This window comes from Drosophila novamexicana, unplaced genomic scaffold (assembly GCF_003285875.2).
Source record: "Drosophila novamexicana strain 15010-1031.04,08,12 unplaced genomic scaffold, DnovRS2.1 tig00000068-arrow-arrow-pilon, whole genome shotgun sequence".
Taxonomy (NCBI): domain Eukaryota; kingdom Metazoa; phylum Arthropoda; class Insecta; order Diptera; family Drosophilidae; genus Drosophila; species Drosophila novamexicana.
The window spans coordinates 320,990-341,300 of NW_020824770.1; the positions used below are offsets into that span (position 1 = coordinate 320,990).

Sequence of the window (20,311 nt, forward strand, 5' to 3'; positions counted from 1 at the left end):
CTTTCAGACAGTGCTTGCAACCAAACCAGGTCCCAACTAGCATCGTCCAATTTGGTTTCGCAGAGATGCCATTTAAATGGGCACCACACAATACAGAAGCGTAGTTCCGGCAACAGCTCAAAGTGTGTGTGTGAGTGTGGGAAATGGGTTTTTGTCTGGCGTCTCATAATGTCATGTTTAGGCCATCATCAAATGATGGCCCATTCATTGAAGGCTGCGGCCCATTAATTTAAACTTGCCGCTGATTATGGCCCAAAATTGGAATGCGTTTGCAACAGCCAGACAGCCAGCTGCAAGCTCTTTATTGTTGTCACACCACCAGGCTAATCATATGCATTTAGGGCCAAGTCTGGCATTCAGTATCCCTAACTAGTGCACCACTCTGACTCTGGCGAGTCAGTTATGCACTTTTAGGGAAACTATGTAAATGCGAATCCGCAATTTGAAGGGAACTGCTTGTGCTTGTATAGGGGACTGCGCATATAATTAGCTTATGATTGGTTGAGATCGGCTAGTTGCAATATACATAGTTCAATTAATTTGCTTCCAATTTAAATGAATTACACAAATATTTGAACTATTTATTAATGATTTATCTTCAGTCGTACACCCCCCTCTTCAGCACTCTTAGATGATTGAAAAAAAAAAAAATAACAGTTAAGAATCAAGAAATTAAATATTTAAGGAATTGCTGCTGAATTTAATTCAGGAACGTACGCCATGCAGTCTCATGAAGTCATGTGTTATAGCTGATGTTTCTCATACAAGTCTTGGCCCTTAATTTCCCTACTTGCTGGTCCACTTTTCCAGAACCCCGCCGTAGTGCTAATTTTCGACCCAAAAGGAAGTTTAATCAACAACTTCAGCTTCCTAGCTCTTCCGGCTCGGGCTGTGCATTGATCAGGATTCTTAAATTTCTGCAATGCAGACAACTTCAAAAGGTTGCGGGAAGAAAAACTAATTCAAATTTAAAATATTGACCTATATAAGCAATCATATGGCTTCAAGGACTACAAGTATATTTTCCATATATATATGTATATATATATATCGGATATGCAGGTTAAGCACGCGGGCGAACTTTTAAATTTTCGACTCGGTATTTGGTTCAATTCAATAACCAAACGCTGCCAACAAGGAACACAATTCTACTCAACTTTTTTCATATTTAAAAAAATTCAGGTTGATTGTCCTTTTCTAAATCTATGTTGCAGATATGGAGATTGATGACCAGCGTTGCCACCTAGTCAAATTTGCATGTACTTTCCTTACACAACACGTTCAAGGATTTCGATAACAGCCTATGTTGGAAAATTCCACATATGTATCTATTTAAAGCGATTTGCCTACCAGAGAATATAAAAGATTATAATAGAAAATCTTACCATTAGTTATGGCCTATCAGAAATTTGCAGGCCATGAAAATTAACGTTAGAGCTGACAATTTTCTGTGAGGAAGGGCTTTGCCTGCCCTTTTCGACTGGCAAAAGCAATTTGTGGACTTTGATTAATTGAATTGAAAAATTGCAATAAAAATACAAAATACAAAATTGAATGTGAAACGGCAAAATGTAGGCGTGTTTTTATGGAAATATATTTGAAATAATTTTTATTGTATATTGTTTGCTTAAATTGAATTTGAAGCCTGTTGAAGCCAATGTTGATGCGGGCGTAATGTGAGCAATTGATGATGTGTATCGGTGACTGGGTTTTTGGTGACTCGGTCTCATGGTCCTGTGGCCTATATATATTCACTTTTTCGATCTATCGGTCTGTTGTCGTCTTGGTGGCAAATTGTGTTACGGAACAGCCAACAGCCAACAGCCAAAAATGATTTTCGACAGGGCCAACTCAGCTGTACTCAATTTCGAGCTCTTCGGGGGCAGTATTCAATGATGTCTCTCGCTGCGGCAATTGCTTCAATTTGATTTGGAGCAACTGAAGCCTGGCAGTTGAGCAGAGCAAAGCGAAAAGCCCCATGGCTCTTGCCAGTGGAGCAGATCCAACCACACGTGCAGCTATTTGATGTCACTTTACCGACCACGCTTGCGACAAAGTTCCCATGCCCAAGCCCAAACTTATCCGCGTTCACATTCACGCCCTCGTATTCAGCTAGCTTTCAGTTTACGTTGATGTTACTGGCTGCCACCTCATCGTCATCATCATCAACAACAACATCATCATCATCATCAGCTGGTGCTGTGCCAACTTTAGCTGCAAAAATGTCGTCAACTGTGGCCACAGTTGATGGCTTGGTTTGGTTCTGGTGCTGGGTCTGGGACTGGGTCTGGTTCTGCAATTGTAACATTTTTTTTTTTGTATTTCGCAGTCAGAGGGAACGACAGTGGCTGTGGCAGAGCCATCCATGGCCACTTACATTTGCTTCCAGGCGGACATCAGCTTCAGTTTGACCTTTGGCTGTGCTCCCGCTTCTGGTGCTCGTGCGGGAAGTGTTGATGCCCACGGCCAGGGCATCTGGATGCTGGGCCAACTCTTCGTCGTTACGCTCTGGCACGCTTATTGAATTTCGCTTAGCTGTTGGCGTTGACTTCATGGCTGCCACATCATGTGGCACATCGAGGGTGCGGGGCAGCAGCGGCTGCTCGCCGGATAATGTGTCTGCGTTTTGGGCATAAAATTTTACGCTCGGTTGCACACTGAAGCCCTCAATTGGAGGCTCCAATCCCAGCTAGAGATTGGTACGCCAAACACTACTTACGCGTGTCCACATGGTAGCCCTGGTGATCGGCCCTGTAGAATACGGTCGAATACTGGCCATTGGGCAATGGCACCGAATAGTAACCACGACGCGCCAGCACAAAGCTCTTGCCCACGGGCAGCCAGTAGCTGCGCTCATAGCGCGTATCTCCATTGCTCAGCTGGTATCTGCAGAGTGGCACGAGGGAGGAAGCGAAGCATGGTAATTAAAGAGAAACCAAAGAGCCCAAACTGCAACAGCTGGTTAATTGCCATCACCTGTACTCGTGTTGTCCATCGGGCGAGCGTTGATCGAAGCTATCAATAAGTCGGGTGTTGACCTTGTTGGCTGTGAGCGTGGGCAGCAGCTGCAGGCCAGGCGGTTTTGGTTGTGATTGTGGCGCCTGTGGTGCCACTAATGGTGGCCAGTGATGCACATGTTGATGCCGGTCACTTTGCGCCGGCATGGCAGTGGTACTTGTTGTGGTGGTGCTGGTGGTGCGCCTGGGGCGCAGTGTCCAGCGCGCTTGAACGGCGCACAAGCTGACTGCGAGCAGCAAGAGCAATTGCAGCTGCAGGCCAGATTTTGATATGGGGGCACGCAACATACTCGATTCGAACTTGATGCCTGGCTTGGGGTTCAATAATTGATTCCTTGGCCAGACGGCTGGCAGCCTTTTATATGATTCGGCAGAGCGAAGCCTTTTGCCACTGAAGATGAAAAATATGCTGCGAAAGTCAACGGAGTCAAAGAAGTCAAAGAAAGCACACAAAATAAAAAAATAAACCCACACGTCAGTGCCAATGATTTGGCATTCTTCAGCCCCAAAAACCTCAATCCCAAACAAATCCCCATCACCCACTGTCCCATACGCAACTGTGCCCCGAACAGCAGCACCCTGCGCATCCTGCAGCCTGTTCGGGATTTGGAGCTCTGCACTAAGCGTTTTGACGGCTTTGTGATTTTGACAGCATTTATGATTTTTTTCTTCTTTATTTGTTTGTGTCTGGAGTCGAGCTCTTTGCTGGGTATTTTGATTTCGATTTTGAGTTGGACCTGAATCTTGTTGGCCTGTGTATTTGTTTTGTTGTGTCGCCCGCGGCTGTTGTGTATGTCGGCTACAGAAGCACAGAAGCAAGCATTGCCACAGTTATGGCCCAACTCGGAGCCACGGTTCATTGACCAGATCAGCGGGCCACGTCATCCTACCTTCCAACGGCCCAACTGTTCCCATCGACAGCTGCCGCTCTCCATGCTAAAAGTGCGTCGCCGAATTTCGTGGGCATTGAAATTTGGAAAATGTGCGCGTCCATTTGTTCCTTTTGCGTGTCTTCTTCTTTTTTTTCCATCCGATTTTCAGTGGTTCCTTCCCTCCCGATATTGTCGAACACTTGTGTGTGTCCTTGACAATGGCGACAATGGTTGCCCAGCTGCTGGCTGCTGGCTGATGGCTGATGTCTGATGGCTGGTGGATGATAAATGCCTGACAGTCAGAGCACTCCGCAGAGTCATCAACGATGTGCATTATATTTAATCGATGACTGGAACAAAAAGGCGTCTGCCAGCAATTGAAATTTGGCCCATTTCCACTGTCTGTCAGCGGGCAGCAATAATAACAGTAATAATAATAAATAATAATATTTATGGTTGTCTTTCTATACCCTGCTCTGACTGGTTCTAAGGGTTATTACAATTTTGTGCAAATCTATGCAACAGGCAAAACGAAACATCTTGATCAGGACGATGCGTCGAGTTGTTATAGTCATGTTCATCCGTCTGTCTGTATGATCGGTTTGAGCTTGGCCAAAATCTTAAACTTTGATATACAGTAGAAACCTCGCTGATGGATAGTTCTTCTCTCTTGGGTCTCATCGTGACCTATTCCATCTCTTTTAAGTGGGCACTCCTATGGAGCGGAGTCCGCCAAAGAAAGTTTTTATTGTATATATTACAGTATTTTTTTTTAATAAATCTATTCTCATACTATCGATTAATATAGATTTGGTGCTACGCAGATTCTGAATATTTCACTTTTTTGGGCACCTTTCCACTCTTCAGAAAAGAAAATCAAGCATATCTTTAAGTTTTTGATATAAACACACATTTGGTTAACATTTTTAAAATCGTTTTTGTGGATGTTGGCAACAGAGGACTATTTGTAATATTTTATGAATAAACAATAATTTATTTTAATATATATCTTTAAATATATTTTCATATACATATATTTTATTTTTCAGCACAGCGCTGAGAACAAGGCATCCCTTTGTCGTACACTGCCGTCTAGTGCACTTACATGTTATTTTTTTACCACACAATTTAATGAAATCTACTCGACTTGCTATATGACACGCTTGAATCAGTTTGCAGGCAATGTTCACTTCACTTACATACTTCACATCCATAATATATATATCAATCTATCAAAACATATCCATGTCTGTATAATCGACTTAATCATTTATTCTGCTCTCGCAGTGCACAATGTTAATCGACCGCAAATTTTATTAAACATTTCATTTAATGTTTTTGCGTACATAATAATTAATAACTCAAATAATTGATTCATAAATCGGTTTTTGGATGCAATGAGTTTTTACAGCCTGTGTACATTTCTATCTGTGCACATTTTATATATTATAATACCCTATTCCCAGGGGCAAAAGGGGTGTGTATGCATGCAGTACAATGAATAGATTTTGAAAATATTACGAAAGGAATATAACTTTTGGTTGAGAAACTGCTGCTATTAAATTGAGAAGCAAATAATTTTTAAAAAAGGTAAAATAAATTAAATACTAAAATGAAAAAATTAAAATGGTATTTATCTAAAAGAAGGCCAAGAATTAAAGCCAGACCAAAAAGAAGCTAAGAACGAAAGATGAACTCAAATATGAGCTGAAGAATTTACTGTGGATAACAAATGCCAAACTTTTTGGTAAAAAATGTGGGTTAAATGGATTGAAGATGGTTTCAGAGAAGAGTCAAAAGGTAAAGCTCAGTGGATGTGTTTGTATGAGAAAATGTATAACTAACTATGGATAGCTTAAACAGGGTATCGCATAGTCAGTAGCTTTCGACTGCTATTCTTCAAAGTTTTCAGCTAATCTCGAATTTGCGCAATTTCAATTTTCAAAGAAATACTTAATCATAAGATGAAATTTATAACCATACAAAAAAATCAAATAATTTTACTTTTTTAAGTTGGTGTCACAGTGCGTAATTTATTAAATCGATTGATTGATTGATTGATTGATTGATGGATGAGCTAATACTTAATTAATGAACTCCTTTTGAGATATAAGGTGCATGAATCTGTAATTGTTTAGCGATTGCTACGTGAAGTGTTTTTCCATAGAAAATAAATTGCTTGTCCTTAATGGATTTTTCCTCATAAATAATTAATGACAACAATTAGTGCATAAGAACTTTTGATATATTGACTGCAGCTAAAAGCGTGTTCCTTGAACATTTCAGCTGAGAATTTCACCTGATTAAAGCGCAAGGCAGGCACTCCTTGCTCTCTCCCTCTCCCTCTCTCTCCCCCTAGCCTTGGCCCTGGCTCTGACTCTGGCTCTGACTCTGACTCTGTTTTAGTATTTTGTTTTGCGTAGGTGTCAAGTGTTACAGTTCTCTTGGCAACCGGTTGTAATCTGGTCATTAAGCGAGTGCAATTAGCAGGTAACCCAGCCAGTCAGACATACACTTAGGAGGATTAAGTTCCGCACGTCAAGCTGAAAGCGCTATTAATAAATTTAAACGTTTTATTCGGCTGAATTTTGACAGATCGTAGCTGGCAGTTGCTCTCTGTCCCGGTGCTCAGACACCGTTAGGTCGCCAAGATGGGGGGCCTTTTAATGCGCCACTGAGCACACACTTGGTCAGAAGAGGATGGGGCAACAACAATTCCCAAGTGGAATTCGCGCGGCTGTAAATGCAGCGCCATAAAAAATGAATTCAAATGGCGCTGCGGCCGCTGACTGCAGCTGCAAATCCGCTGTCGACATGAGAGCGCACACAAATACACACACACTGGCACACACGCACACACATACTTACACTTACACGCAAAACAACAAACTAATAAATATTTTTACCCATATAAGCATAAAATATTGTTTCAAGTTTTGTGTGCGGCCGTGGCCAGAACAGATCCGTAGCCAGGACAGCTGCCTAGCTGCCTAGCACCCGGGACACCCAATATAGCTTCCTCTCTCCCCTTTCCTCTCTCACGCTCTTGTTTTTTCCCGGGTCGCTCCAGTGGGGACAATGGCAAACCGAAATGGCAACTCAGCTTGTTTGTGCGCTGGCATTTTACACAATATTTCATTTGCCAGCATTTCCGTGCAGCGTTTCCAACTGCCAAGTAGCAGAGGCCCCTGTTTCAAACCCAAACCTAAAACTCAACCCCAATCCCAGACGTGGCAGTCGATGGCCCGGCCCCAGTGTGGTATGTGCAAGTGTCTGAGCCATGAATTTATATTGGTCGATTTCGATTTGAAAGTATTTCGGTTACATAATCTCAGCATTTTTATCACATTCCAGCCATGTCGACGCACTGTTTGATGATGGCCCAGTTTCACAACAAAGTCAAAAGTTCCCAGTCGAGTGTCGGATCGGGTCAGCAGCCCGGACTAACCAACTAAAGAGTCGCATCTGATGCTGCTACTGCTGCGACTGCCTCCTTCTCCTCCATATCCTGTGGCATGTTTTGGTGTAAATTGCTCAATTATAGGCCAAAACGCGTTTGTATGTGCATCACTTGCTATTACTCTGCACGTCTCTGTCTGTCTGCCCGTTTGTCTGTCTGTCTGTTTGCGTGAAAGTTTGTTGCAAGTTTCTGGCTTCAACTTGATTACTGCATGATTTTCACAGCTTAGTTGGCGGCATCTTGAGTTATTTAGCTGTTTGCGCAAAAATTTGTGCATCAGTCAAACACTTTTTAGCCAAAACTTGCCGCCATCAACAACACAACAACACAACAACAACAAGGACGACGACGAGAACATTTGATATACATTCTGATATATATGTTTCGCATGTTTAGTTTTACTTCTTACGCGATGTGGACTGCAGGATGACACGGACATGGACATAGACGTGGACACGTCAGTTGACAATCGCCTCAAGGCCAAGACAGCAGCCAAGAGTATGGCGGCGAGAGACTGAGAGAGGGGGTTGCTTGGCCAAGGAGCCGCTAGCTTTGAACACCAATACGGCGCATCGCTTAGCTGCTTTGTACCTTTCAGTATGCAGCAACTATTTGCCACCAATATATATGTGCAGTCTGTATCCATCGAAATGGATTAAAACGAGGGTATTATCAAGTTGTGCAGAACACATTATCGGCTACCTCCAGATGCAGGTGGAAATCTGGTATTGTCCGTTAACTATTTGTACCTCAATCATTTTTTGCCTGCTCTCTTCCTGCGTTTTACAATGTCCTGCAAATTTTTGTATGTCCTTCCTCTAGGATTTCAGGCTTTTTTCATACTACGGCAATTCAGCGTCACTTGACTTAAGCTCAGGCCTGCGTGTTATTCTCGGCTGCAGTACTCAAACAAATAAGTTTTACTCAGCTAGAATTGAATTATAACTTCTTTATCGATGCTAGCTATGAAATGACCCAAGAGCTCAGCCTTAAGGAGGAGAGATTTAAGTTCTTAAATTTGATTATGCCAGAAGTAGACATGGAGGAGTTAGACTTAGATTATAGATTCCAGCGCAAAATAAAATAAAACAGCATCCAGCTGACGGTCAAGAAATAAAGTTGATAGACATAATTATCTTAAGATAAAAATCGAATTAAATTTGATTTAGAAGTAGACTTAGAGTTAGACTTAGATTATAGATTAGTCTAACTTTAAGTCCAATTCTATTTAATTTGATTATTATATTTTTAATTTGTATTTTTTATGTTCTCACTTCTTCGAATACTCTCCGAATTTCGGTTTTTAAATATTTGTGTTCCTTTAAAATATCAAGCTGTTTGTTTATATTACTTATAAAGTTGCAAGCCTATAAACTATTATTATTATTATAGGTGTTGCTATTATTATTATTATTATTATTATTATTATTATTATTATTATTATTATTATTATTATTATTATTATTATTATTATTATTATTATTATTATTATTATTATTATTATTATTATTATTATTATTATTATTATTCGTATTAGTATTAGTATTAGTATTATTATTATTATTACTTAGCTGTAATTTGTAGACTTACGATACGTTTTGAGATTCCACCCATCCCTGGTCCAAGATGTTACTTCCTTGTGCTCGGCGTTCTGTTTCTAGCCACGTTTTCAGTTAAATTCGAATGGCATTTTAGAACACTGTTTACTCGTTTTTATTGTCTTTTTGGTGACTGTATAACGTTGTTTAATTTTATTTTGGTTTTTTTTTAGTTTATTTTTGGGTTGCCTTTTTTGTTTTTGGTTTTTTGTTTTGTTTTGTTTTGTTTTGGGAGACCGAGATTTCTATCTCTTCGTGTGGGTGCGTCGCTGTTGCTTTGTTTGGGTCTGTGTGGGGCTGGTAGCTGTTCGGCGGCTTTGTGGCCGGCGTCTGGCGTCTGGCGTCGTGTGTATACGTATTCCCACAGTTTTCAATTTTTGGCGATTTGTTGCGGCACTTAACGGTTTGTTAGCTGTCATTGTTGCTGGTTGCGTTGATGAGGCGCCTTTTGTGCGGCGGCTCCCGCAACAGAATCGGCTGTCGACTACAACTTTGGCTCCAAATTCTAAGCAATTGTCTTTTGCCGCTTGCTGCAGCGTTAAGGGGATGGGTGGACGGTGGGTGTGGGGTGTAGGTATGGGTGGTTCTTGTCACATCCGCTATTCTATTGTCAATATATGTATTTTGTTGTTCTTGTTGTTTCTGCTGTGGCTGTCTTGTTATTGTTGTTGCTTAAATACAAATTTGCCTAAATCAACAAACGAGCGCCAAGTTTTGTGGCAAATATCGCCGCAAGTTTTGTTTATTCCACAAGTAACATCATCCCAGTGTCGTCTATTTGCATATTCGGCGCGTGGGTCTGTCACACAGATAAACAGCGAGCCACACACAGAACAAACCCTAAATTGAAAACTGGTTCACTTGGCTCACGTTTTTTATTTGGAGGATCTATTTACAAGATGGACTCAAAGGGCATCAGGCAGCTGTGCACGCTAGCACATTCTCATTTCATTAAAGATAGGGTATATATATGATATAGGATATTTAAAGCGAGAGAACGAGATAACGAGAGAGCGAGAGAATGAGGGAGATATCATTTGATACTTCAGAGAAGAATCGCGTCTAATTTGTATACCGTCTTTTCGATATCCAAATGCATGATATATTTATGGATATTATTTTAAGAATTTGAGAAAGATTCTTATAATTATAATAAAATGTATTATTACTATCAACAAAATCGTAGTTATGCCTGCACGTTTCGCATGGCAACCGAAGGAAATATTCTAATTACTTACTTACTTAATAATAATTCATTATTATTTCATACATGAAGTCTTGCCCAATAATTAAAACTTCAAGTTTCATTTTATTAAATTTTATTACGTGCACAAAAAAAAATCGAGTTTGGAAGCTCGGCAGACATAGATTGACATCTTGTGTTATCGTTATTGGTGTTATCGATTAAATTTCAAGCAGCGTACATTAGGCAACTCATCACGACGCACACGAGGCGACTGTCTCAAATACTCCACTGAAAGAAAGGAGTTGGATTTTGTGTGTGGATAATTATATAGACATACATATGCATATATATACAACTATATATATATACCTGCCAGCGGATGATAGCCATGTGCATCGGCGCGATAGCAGCGCAGCTCATATTGAACAGTATGACCGTAATTACGAGGCTGGACATAGAAGCCTTCGACCACCAGACCATGCTGCTGTTGCTCCGAATAGAAGCCACGCTCCCAGCGGCGTACGCCGTTTGGCAGCGCGTAGCTGTGCGGTTGAGTGGGTTAGCGAGTGGGTTGCATAGGCTGCTGGCGGTGACTCACCCAAATACGTAGCTGCCGTCCTCGTTGCGGTCGTTAAAATTGTCACGATACGGATTGTATTCCTGCTGTGGCTCCTGTGCCTCGTCAGTGTCCGTTTCCGTATCCGTGTTCGTTTCGGTGTCTGTGTCGGTGTCCGATTCGTTTTCTGTCTCATCGCTGTCCTCCTCGCTGGACTCTTCCTCGTCAGCAGAGACGGCAAAGCGCTGTGCAGCCTCTGCGCCCGATCTGGGCGCAACAATGGCCGGCTGGCGGCGGCTTAGGACGGCCAATGGCGTCGCTGTCAACGGTGCCACAGCGCCGGTCAGCTGTTGCCCTAGCACTTGCCTTAGCTGTTCCCGCGTCCGCTGCGTGCTGTCGCCATCGTCGTCGTCCGCGTCGTCAGCAGCAGCAGCAGCAGCAGCGCCGTCCAAGATCTCGAAGCTCTCTGCGAAGGGCAGGCTGGGCGCCAGCAGCTGCTCTGTGGGCACTGGCAATCTCTGGCAAAAAGTGGCCGCAATGCAGCTAAAGCTGATGAACAGCAGCAGTGGCTGCTTTCTGGTCTGCCCGGACATGATGCTGGGCTGATCGGGAAGGTAGGATGTTGGGGGTGAGGGAGTGTGTGTCTAATCCAGCGCTGTGATCAGTATTAAATGCGCTGTTCAGCATCAATTGCAACATATTTATATGAAGCTATCACAGAACCGCGTAGACTCTCGCCGGCTGCAACAAATCAGCGTAACAAATGCATAAATTTCTAAGCCCCATCTGCCAAAGTGACAGGTGATGTGGCATTAATTTGCATTCGCATTGAGCTGGCAAAGAAAAATAATTACAGACGGCGGACATCGGACAGTAAAGCATCGATGACGTGCATTATACGGTCGAAATATCGCATTTGCCAACTCGAAACGTTGAGAAATTCTTCGACTGGTTTTTGTTCTGATCTGGATACTCGGACTGCGATCGGGATTTGTTTATGGGCACGTTCATAAACATTCCCATGCGATGAGCTTTTTGGTTAATTGGGTCAGGTAATCGGCGACCGGTTCTTCAGCTCTGCTCTGCTCTGCTCAGCTCAGGTGTGCCGCAAAGTGTCCCCAAATACAGGGTCTACTTTCAGGGGTAGCCACAGGCGTTGCTGCAAATCTATAGCATAGTTTTGGTCATGCTGCTGTTTCGGTTTCCGTTCGTAATCTGTTTCGTCGACCAATTTAACAATTTTATTTGCATTTTGTAAATTACTATACGTTAATTAGTATACTTTAGATTGATGTCCCGAGCACTCTCGACTTTGTCACGCTTAATTTCTTAATTTCAAATAATGTTTTTTTATATAATTTTATGAACTCAGCTTCTTGGCGCGGAGTACAGGGTATAAATTAGTCGGGCACTTTCGTCTAAAACACACTTGTTTTCATTTATATTTATTTGTTTATCTGAACTTTTATCAATCAAGCAAAGAAATAATCAAGTCAGACTAGAGCCGAAACTGGACACATTTCGAGAAGGTGTCTCTTAGAGATCAGAATTGATCTAAAATATTTTTTGGGCCAGCAAACGCTCCATTTATTACTGTCCAGCTATCATTGCCCAATTCTCTATTCGCATATCATTTGGCGGAAAAAAGGTTGACCCTTCAAAATTGTGCATTAAAAATGCTTTGGTTTCCGACGCACAAGCAGCACAGGAACGAAAGGTGGGGCAGGGGTTGGGTTGCCTAACTTAATCTCAATTTACATTTAACCGTTCGCAATTATTAGGGCGGCCACAGTTGGAGGGGGGAGGAGGTGGTTACTCTGATTGTCGGTGTCTGCCGACTGCTGGCGGCGCTGCCAGAGTTGCCAGCATCATTCACCCGCAGCGATTTGTCATGCATCATTCATACGCTTGCCGTGTTAATTATGCTGAAATACGGTCTATTAAAGTTTCAGCAGCTACGGCTGGTGGCGTACTCAACCACTTATACTCCGCAAATCGCTGCAACCTGCCAAAGGGGCACTCTCACACCGCCCACAGCCCACCTGCTACCACTCGCCTGCCACCCTTCCCTACAGCAGCTAACGCTGCGGTAAAACGTAATTAATGAAGGCGCACTTAAATCATTTTTGTGCGTGGGCGGTTCCCACTAACACGAAACGCGACAAAAGCATCCGCAACACCAACAACAATATCAGAAGGGACTTAAAAAAGTACAATTAGTTAACTAACAAGTGGGAAAGGAACCAACAGACATAACATAAAAAAAATACACACAAGGACAAGTGCTCAAAATTGCAAATGTTTTATCTTCTTTGTCAAATGCCCTATAAATTATTATTTAAAATAAAAAATAGTTACGCACGTATCCCCAAAATTGCCCAAGAGACTTTTGGCTCCACATGATTAATTATCATAGATGATAAGAATATTCCTAAGTAGATATAATTTGATAAAATAATGCTCAATTATAATTTTATTATATTATCTTCACAAATCTTAAAATAAAAAAATAAAAATCAAATATAATTCTTAAAAAAAATATATATAATATGTATAAATATATTAATATAAAATAATTCGAAAATAATCCTAAAAAAAAGAATATAATATATAAGTATATTAGAATTCTAAACATATCCTTGAATAGAGTTTTTAAAAACATTTTAAATAAAATATAACACATATAAATATAAAGTATATAATGTATATAAATACAATATAACAAATTTATATTAATACAAGAGTTTTGATTTGCTTTGATTCCAAATCCCAGTGAAGAAAAAGCAAAAAAAAAATTCAAGACCAAGAGCCAGCTTAATCGAAAATCTTGTGCTCAAATAAAATACGGCCAGTGAAAAGAAGTAAAGATATAGTAGGATAGGTTAACCTGAGTACAATATGGATTAGTTAAACCGGAAATAGCCTAAGATAAGACTGAAAAGAAGTTGGCAAGCTCTCTGTCTGCATTATGAGCAGGGTACAAAAGGGAACAGACCCTGCAAGGGGCACCAGGCCGCGCGCTAAAACGTTTCAGTTTTTCATAAATATTCAAAAAGGTAGCGCACAGTGGCAGCGGCAACAACAATGTGACAACAACAGCTGCTGCAGGTCCTCCATCTGGTTGAAGCAGCTATTCACGACTTTGTGGAGCTGGTCCGCTAACAAGGCACAGGATTTCTTATTCGACGGGGACAGCTCAGCTCGGTTCTGTTCAGTTATTGCCTTCGTAGGTGTATTTGCTGCTAAAATATAATATATATATATATTCTTGTATAGTCATTGTATGTGTGTATGTGTGTGTGTCTGTGTGCGCGTATATAAAAAAGGAGCAAAACTTTTTCGATTTAAGCAATTTGTATATATTTAGCTATATACAAGCCGCCTGATATGCTAACAGTGTGTCTGCCGATACTAGAGCTGAGACCTGAAGAGCGCCCAAGAGCTGAGAGCTTCAAGAGCCGACAGTCCAGGCGAGTCCGTTCCAAATTTCCAAGGGACACCCAACAAAGAGCGCTCAAAATAAATGCAAATTTATATCGTGGAAAAGTTTTCAATTTGTTTTTACATTTTCTTTTCTTCTTTTTCATTCGTCGTCGTCGTCGTCGTCGCCGTGGTCGTCGTTGCTGGCAACACAACCTGCAATGTGCGCGTCCGGACACGCCCCCTTCCGACGCCAGATAGCGCCTCCCGCTAAGCATTTTGTATTTTGCCAGCACAATTTGGCCATTTTTGTGCCATAATTAACGTGCTGCCAGTGCCTGGGGCCGCCACAGTTACCATTCATAGACGCCGAGGTGGAGGGCGAGGTGGAGGCCACGGCTGCGGCCGAGGCTAAGTCTGTGCCAGAGACCCATGGAAACCCAAGGACACGTTCGTCCTATGCCTATGCCCAGCATAGACCATATTCTTGGTCAGAGCCGGAAATAAAGATGGCCGAAAGCACTGTGCAAAATATTTAAGGTCTAAGCGGGCACAATCGAAATTCACAAATGGACTGCCATCCATCATAAAATCAATAATGAAATCAAACAATTTTTTATATTTTAAGGTATATCAATCAATCGATTAATTAAATTTCTTAAGAATTTCCCAAAAATATCGCAAATCTCTCGAGAATGTGCACAAATATGGAATTGTTTACATAAATTGTTACTATTTATGTAATGCATTCGAAGCTCGATTCACGGTTGCCATATATTTAAATTTCATTTATTATAAATGAAATTTTTTTTCCTTTTATGAAAATCCCATTACTACAAGCCCAACTAAAATGTTTGCTGGTTCGGTTTGTGGTTCGTGAAACAAATTTTTTGTAGTTTCGCTTCATGATATGTGAAATATGGATTTTCCGGCTTTTACCAGTTCTTTTTAAAGCCAGCTTGCAGCCTGTTGGAAACATTTTCGTGCAGTGTATTTGTTGCTGTCACCCATTTTGGCCATTTTGGCAAAACAGCACTGAGAATGTTAAGGCTAACTGGCCAGGAGCCAGGAGCCAGAAGCCAGGAGCCAACCAAATGCCGCAATCAAGTTATTATTAAGTTTTTCTATTTATCCAACATAATTCATAATTTGTTTACAAAGCGTATAATAATATTAACGTCTTGTCTTGGCCATCGTCTCCAGCTTTAGCTACATCTCGGTCCAACGATTGCCGCTTTTGTTCGCAGTCCACCGCGCTGAATTTTGCTGTCAACCTGGCCAGATAATCAGTTAGAAAGTCGCTGAAGACGTGAACTACTGCCACATCTTCTTCTTATTCTTGTCGCTGACAGCGTCGTAATCCCATTAGAGAATGCGGGTCGGTGTCTGTCCCGTTAACTGGAAGTTGGAGCTTGCTGAACAGCCAGGCAGTTGGAGGCCGTTGTCTAAAATCGCATTAGCCAACCGAACGCATTTTCCATAGTGACAGCATTTAATACATATATATCGTATATTTATATTATCCAACTTGTTGTTGTTGTTTTTTTTTGTTTCATGATTTTGCATTTTTTGTTTATGTGACTCGACTTCCGGGCACAATGGTGCGTAGCGCGTTGCCAGCTAATTTTTTTTGTCTATTCGTTTCGTGAACTTCCTCTTCCACTTTACATTTGACACTTTTGGCCAAAGTGCACACGGTTGAGTAGTTTGCGCGGGTGATGCTGAATAAACGTTGAAATATAAAATAAATAAAAAATACATGAGAAATGCGTCGAGCCAAATGAGCAACAGCATCAGCATCAGCAACAGTCTCGCAGCCAGTTTATGCAAAAGGGAATTAAGTTAATTGAGAGTCGGCGACGGAGACGGCGGCCTGGGCAACGTGTACGGCCCGCAGTCGCAGCCGTGCTATAATTGCGCATAAAAATGAAGCGATTTATATGCGCGTATTTTTAATGTTTCATAATTGGGTAAGCTCATCTAGACTGGGTTCGCGCAGGTTGCTAGATAAGGGATAACGCGGGTGCGCGAAGGGTTACGGTTCACAGTTCACAGTTCACGGCTTACGTTTTACGTTTTACGGCTTAAGGTTTATACGTCTATGGCTCGCCGGATGTCTCTGCGGCTGTCTCTCCGCTCTGCTGTGCCGCTGGCTCCGCTTACATTTCCTTCTGAGTGCACAGCGAGATAAGTGGGAAAAGTCGCGCACAACAGCAACAAGCCTCATCTCAACTCATCTCATTTCAACTCAGCTCATAATTTTGCAATTATCACTTGCCTTGTACACAATTTCATCCAGTTGCTTGAGTACAATTTATAAGTCCTTAAACTTACGATAAACTGATCACATTCGCGTTTGTTTTTTAGAAATCATAAATTTCCAATTTTGCCAGAATAAATTGATGTTCTAAACAGCCGCGTATATATCGGTCGATTTACTTATATCCTTGAACATCCCTTATTAAATATGTATTATAAATCATAGCTAAAAATTCAGAGAAAATGGTTTATACATCGGTTCTGGGTGGGCAACAATGTCTTGCTTTAGAGTTCGGTTCGTAAATCTGACATTCAACATTAATCTTCCCAATTATAAATAAAACATGAAAACATTGATCCAAAATTATAAACGATAAAATCCTTTTTAGAATTGGTTTGTTTTAAGCCCAGCAGCAGGATATAATCTAGCAAATTCCTAGCGTAATCTCATTTGAGGTCAGGCAATATGCCACCTATTTTATGTGTTTTTTTTTTTATACCCTGAACCCATTAAAAATGGGTATAAGGGTATATTGTGTTTGTGCAAAATCCAAATGTATGAAACAGGCAGAAGGAAGCATCTCCGACCCCATAAAGTATATATATTCTTGATCAGCATCAAAAGCCGAGTCGATCTAGCCATGTCCGTCTGTCTTTCCGTCCTTCCGTCCGTCCGTCCGTATATATGAACGCAAGGATCTCAGAACCTATAAGAGCTAGAGACTTGAAATTTTAGATGTTGGTGCTTCTAGTGCCTGCGCAGATTTTCCGATAATCGATAACTTACTCCGTTCCCAAGCAATCGATAAAAATCGATATCGATATCCTGTTTTTTGGGCAATTTTGGTAAATAATAAGAGCTAGAGTCACCAAACTTGACATAAAGCTTCTAAAATAGAATATATATATGCATTTGATGTTGGAAGAAGAGGGTTCAGGGTATCCCCTAGTCGGGAGCTCCCGACTAGAACCTCTTACTTGTTTACTTATATACAAGTATACTTGAAACGATTCGAATTAAGGTTTGTTTGTTTTAATTCAACTAAGATATGGAACCAATTCCGGGAGCAGCATGCTCTCCCTGCTGAGCCTCCCACAAGATGCATGGAAATCGACTAAAATGCATTTATCTATAACAATTTACTGTTATATGTACATAAATATAAGCTTAAAATTATTAATTATATTAAATACATAATAAAACTCCGAAGCTTCGAAATGGGAGTTACTTGTCTTACTTTTCTTCCATTGAGAAAAATAAGCATACGTTTGAGGGAAATTCGAACTCACCAAGAAAATAAGTTGAAATACATACAGTTGAAAAACGATAGCTCAAAATTTTTCCAGATATTTATTGCAACGAATATGAATATATTCCACCATCATCCACCATCCACCAACATCTTAGAATTCCACAAATATTCAGCTGGGATTTTCTTGCCGATCGACAACATGTTGCATACACTTGCATAACTGCACAATGCCTAGAAACGGCTCGTGTATGGGTATGGATGGGGGTATAAAGGGGACATCGAACAATGGTTAATTCCCAATGTACTCGTGCAATACGGCCTCATTAAATATAATATCAAAGTGATTAAATCTCAACTCGCATTACACTCAAACAATTTGCAGTTGACGAGCTGATAAGAATGTTTATTACCATAAAGCATAAAGTGCGTCGCTGGCTGTCAGTGCAGCCAACAATAATAACAACAATAACAACAGCAACAACAAATGATAGCCGTAAGTTATAAGTAATAAATAATGCGTAATTCATTTGTAAATTCAGCATTTAAGCTGAACGTGGGTGGATGGATACTCATTCGGTGGAGCATTAACTATTTGTATTCATTTTCCATGCCAACGGAATATTCATTATCATCCGCGATGAGCTCAGCTCGGCGGATGGTTGTGTGGTTGGATGGTTGGGTGGTTGGGTGGTTGGGTGCCGGCCTAGACAGTGGGCAGAGTGGAGGTGGGAGTCCTCATCATTAAAATTGAAAAATGCCACTTTAATGAATTTATTTGCGACACTTAACGCAAGTGAAAGCAAACAGAGAAAAATGATGTTCATTAACATAAAAATTGCGCTTTTCGTTGTTTACCGCGCCTCGACAGCGTATTGACATTGCCAGTAGCTGCGGGCGTGCCGCTGACAATAGCAGTAGGCGTGGCAGTGGCAGTGTCCCATGGTAGGGGCAATGAGTTTAGTCGTTGCTGGTTTGGGTGGCTCTCGGCAATTGTCATTACCATTACCATTTTGACTTGTCGCCGTTCTTAAGTCTTAAGTTGATGAGTCAATATGTCAGCTGCTCGACAGCTCACGTAGCCGGAACAGCCCCGCCCCGCTCGTCTTTCAAACCAAGCATTGTCTTTAAATGGAATGCTTAGCGTTTGTTCCGTTTCCATTGTCTACCCTTTAGTATATAGAAAGCAAATCGCTTGTAAAAGAAAACTTTTATTACATTTCATAAAGTTAAATGTCATTTTGATTGGGAACAATGTGCAGTAACTTATTTGATTTGAACACTTCATTATTTGCCGGGATTTGTTTGTTTCGGTTTTACGGCAGAAGCTTGATAATATATTTATACTGAAAAAACAAAACTTAGAGTAGATTAAATCTACTCTAGTAATATTTTATATCTTACTTAAAATGTTCCCACTCAAATTGTGCACCTTAAAAAGTAATTTTTAATTTTTTGGGTAACGGGTAAAAAAAGTAACTCTTAAATGAAAGATTCTTTATCTGTATATACCATTCTTGAAGATACATATCAGATTTGGGGTCCCTAGAAAAGCAAAACCCAAGACACTTGCTCTGAAAACAGGATTTCGATTTCGATTTTATCGATCACTTGGAAATTGGACAAGTTATTGATTATCGGCAACACACCCGAACTGCGCGGACACTGGGAGACCACGTTTAATGTCTCTAGGTTCTGTGTTCGTCGCGTTCATATATACGGACAGACGGACGGATGGACAAACGGACATGGCTAGATCGACTCGGTTATTGATGCTGATCAAGAATATACCTTTGCACAAAACAATTATACCCTTTAAGGTATAAAAAAATGATAAATCGGGTTTGCAGATATTTAAGAATAGTGAAGTTCCTAAATGCTAAGCTTGATGAAAATATCTTGGGAGACAGAATATTTTGCCATACAAGAACTTACTTATCGACCGATCGTTCCTATGGCAGCTAAATTATAAAGTGGTCTCACCCGGCTGGTTTCGACATATGTACATACAGGCGCACCTGTGCTAAGTTTCTAGACGAGCGCTTTACAACTGAGGGACTAGTTCGCATAGAAGTAGACGGACGGAAGGACAGACGGACAAGACTACAAGAGTATATTAAATACTGAGTCTATGACTATGACTGAGACTATGGCCCACAATAGTACTCTTACTATATGTATATGTTTGTATTTTAGCACATATTGCAAATTAATAAATATTCTTGCTAGCAATAGAAGTCGCCCATATAATAATTGTTTATTTACAGTGTTAGGTAGATGAGAAGAACGCGGGTGCGGATGCGGGCTAAAATCGAAGGGTTGTGGTGTTTAGTTTAAGCTTAAGGCCTTAGCCAGTAGTATTTAATTTAAGGCCAATAGTGATAGCAACGAAGCGCTGTTGTGTGTGAACTATATAATTAAAAACGTGTAAGTATCACACCTAGTCAAGAGTTGTGTTTCAAGTCAAGGACAATTCAATTGTTTGTACACCTGAAGCTATTTCAGCTGAAAACTCATCAGCGTCTGGTTGCTGGCGAGACACACTGTCCGCCTGCGGGCTTAAGTATCTGGCTGGTTGTACCTGACGTCCAGTGGCAAATGGACGCAATGAACAAGCAAGCCATTGAACGCTTGAAGAACCAGACTGAACGGAGTGCACAAGTGGTTTTGTTTTGTGCCATCTGGGCAGCTGT

The 20,311-nt window shown here is 41.0% G+C and overlaps 2 protein-coding genes across 2 annotated transcripts; both read right to left on the minus strand.

Moving 5' to 3' along the window:
• Positions 1–2,086: 2,086 nt before the first annotated feature.
• On the minus strand, positions 2,087–3,305 carry LOC115771327. Its single transcript, XM_030716992.1, has 4 exons — positions 2,977–3,305; positions 2,720–2,886; positions 2,378–2,619; positions 2,087–2,293 (listed from the first exon to the last, which is right to left on the minus strand). Exons 1-4 carry the CDS (start codon positions 3,303–3,305, stop codon positions 2,120–2,122), a joined length of 912 nt encoding a protein of 303 aa, XP_030572852.1. The 3' UTR covers positions 2,087–2,119.
• A 6,985-nt stretch (positions 3,306–10,290) lies between these two features.
• LOC115771328 lies at positions 10,291–12,586 on the minus strand. The gene is made up of 4 exons (XM_030716993.1): positions 12,506–12,586; positions 10,732–11,075; positions 10,503–10,675; positions 10,291–10,421 (listed from the first exon to the last, which is right to left on the minus strand). The coding sequence occupies exons 1-4, from the start codon at positions 12,584–12,586 to the stop codon at positions 10,345–10,347; spliced, it is 675 nt and encodes a 224-aa protein (XP_030572853.1). The 3' UTR covers positions 10,291–10,344.
• Positions 12,587–20,311: the final 7,725 nt, after the last annotated feature.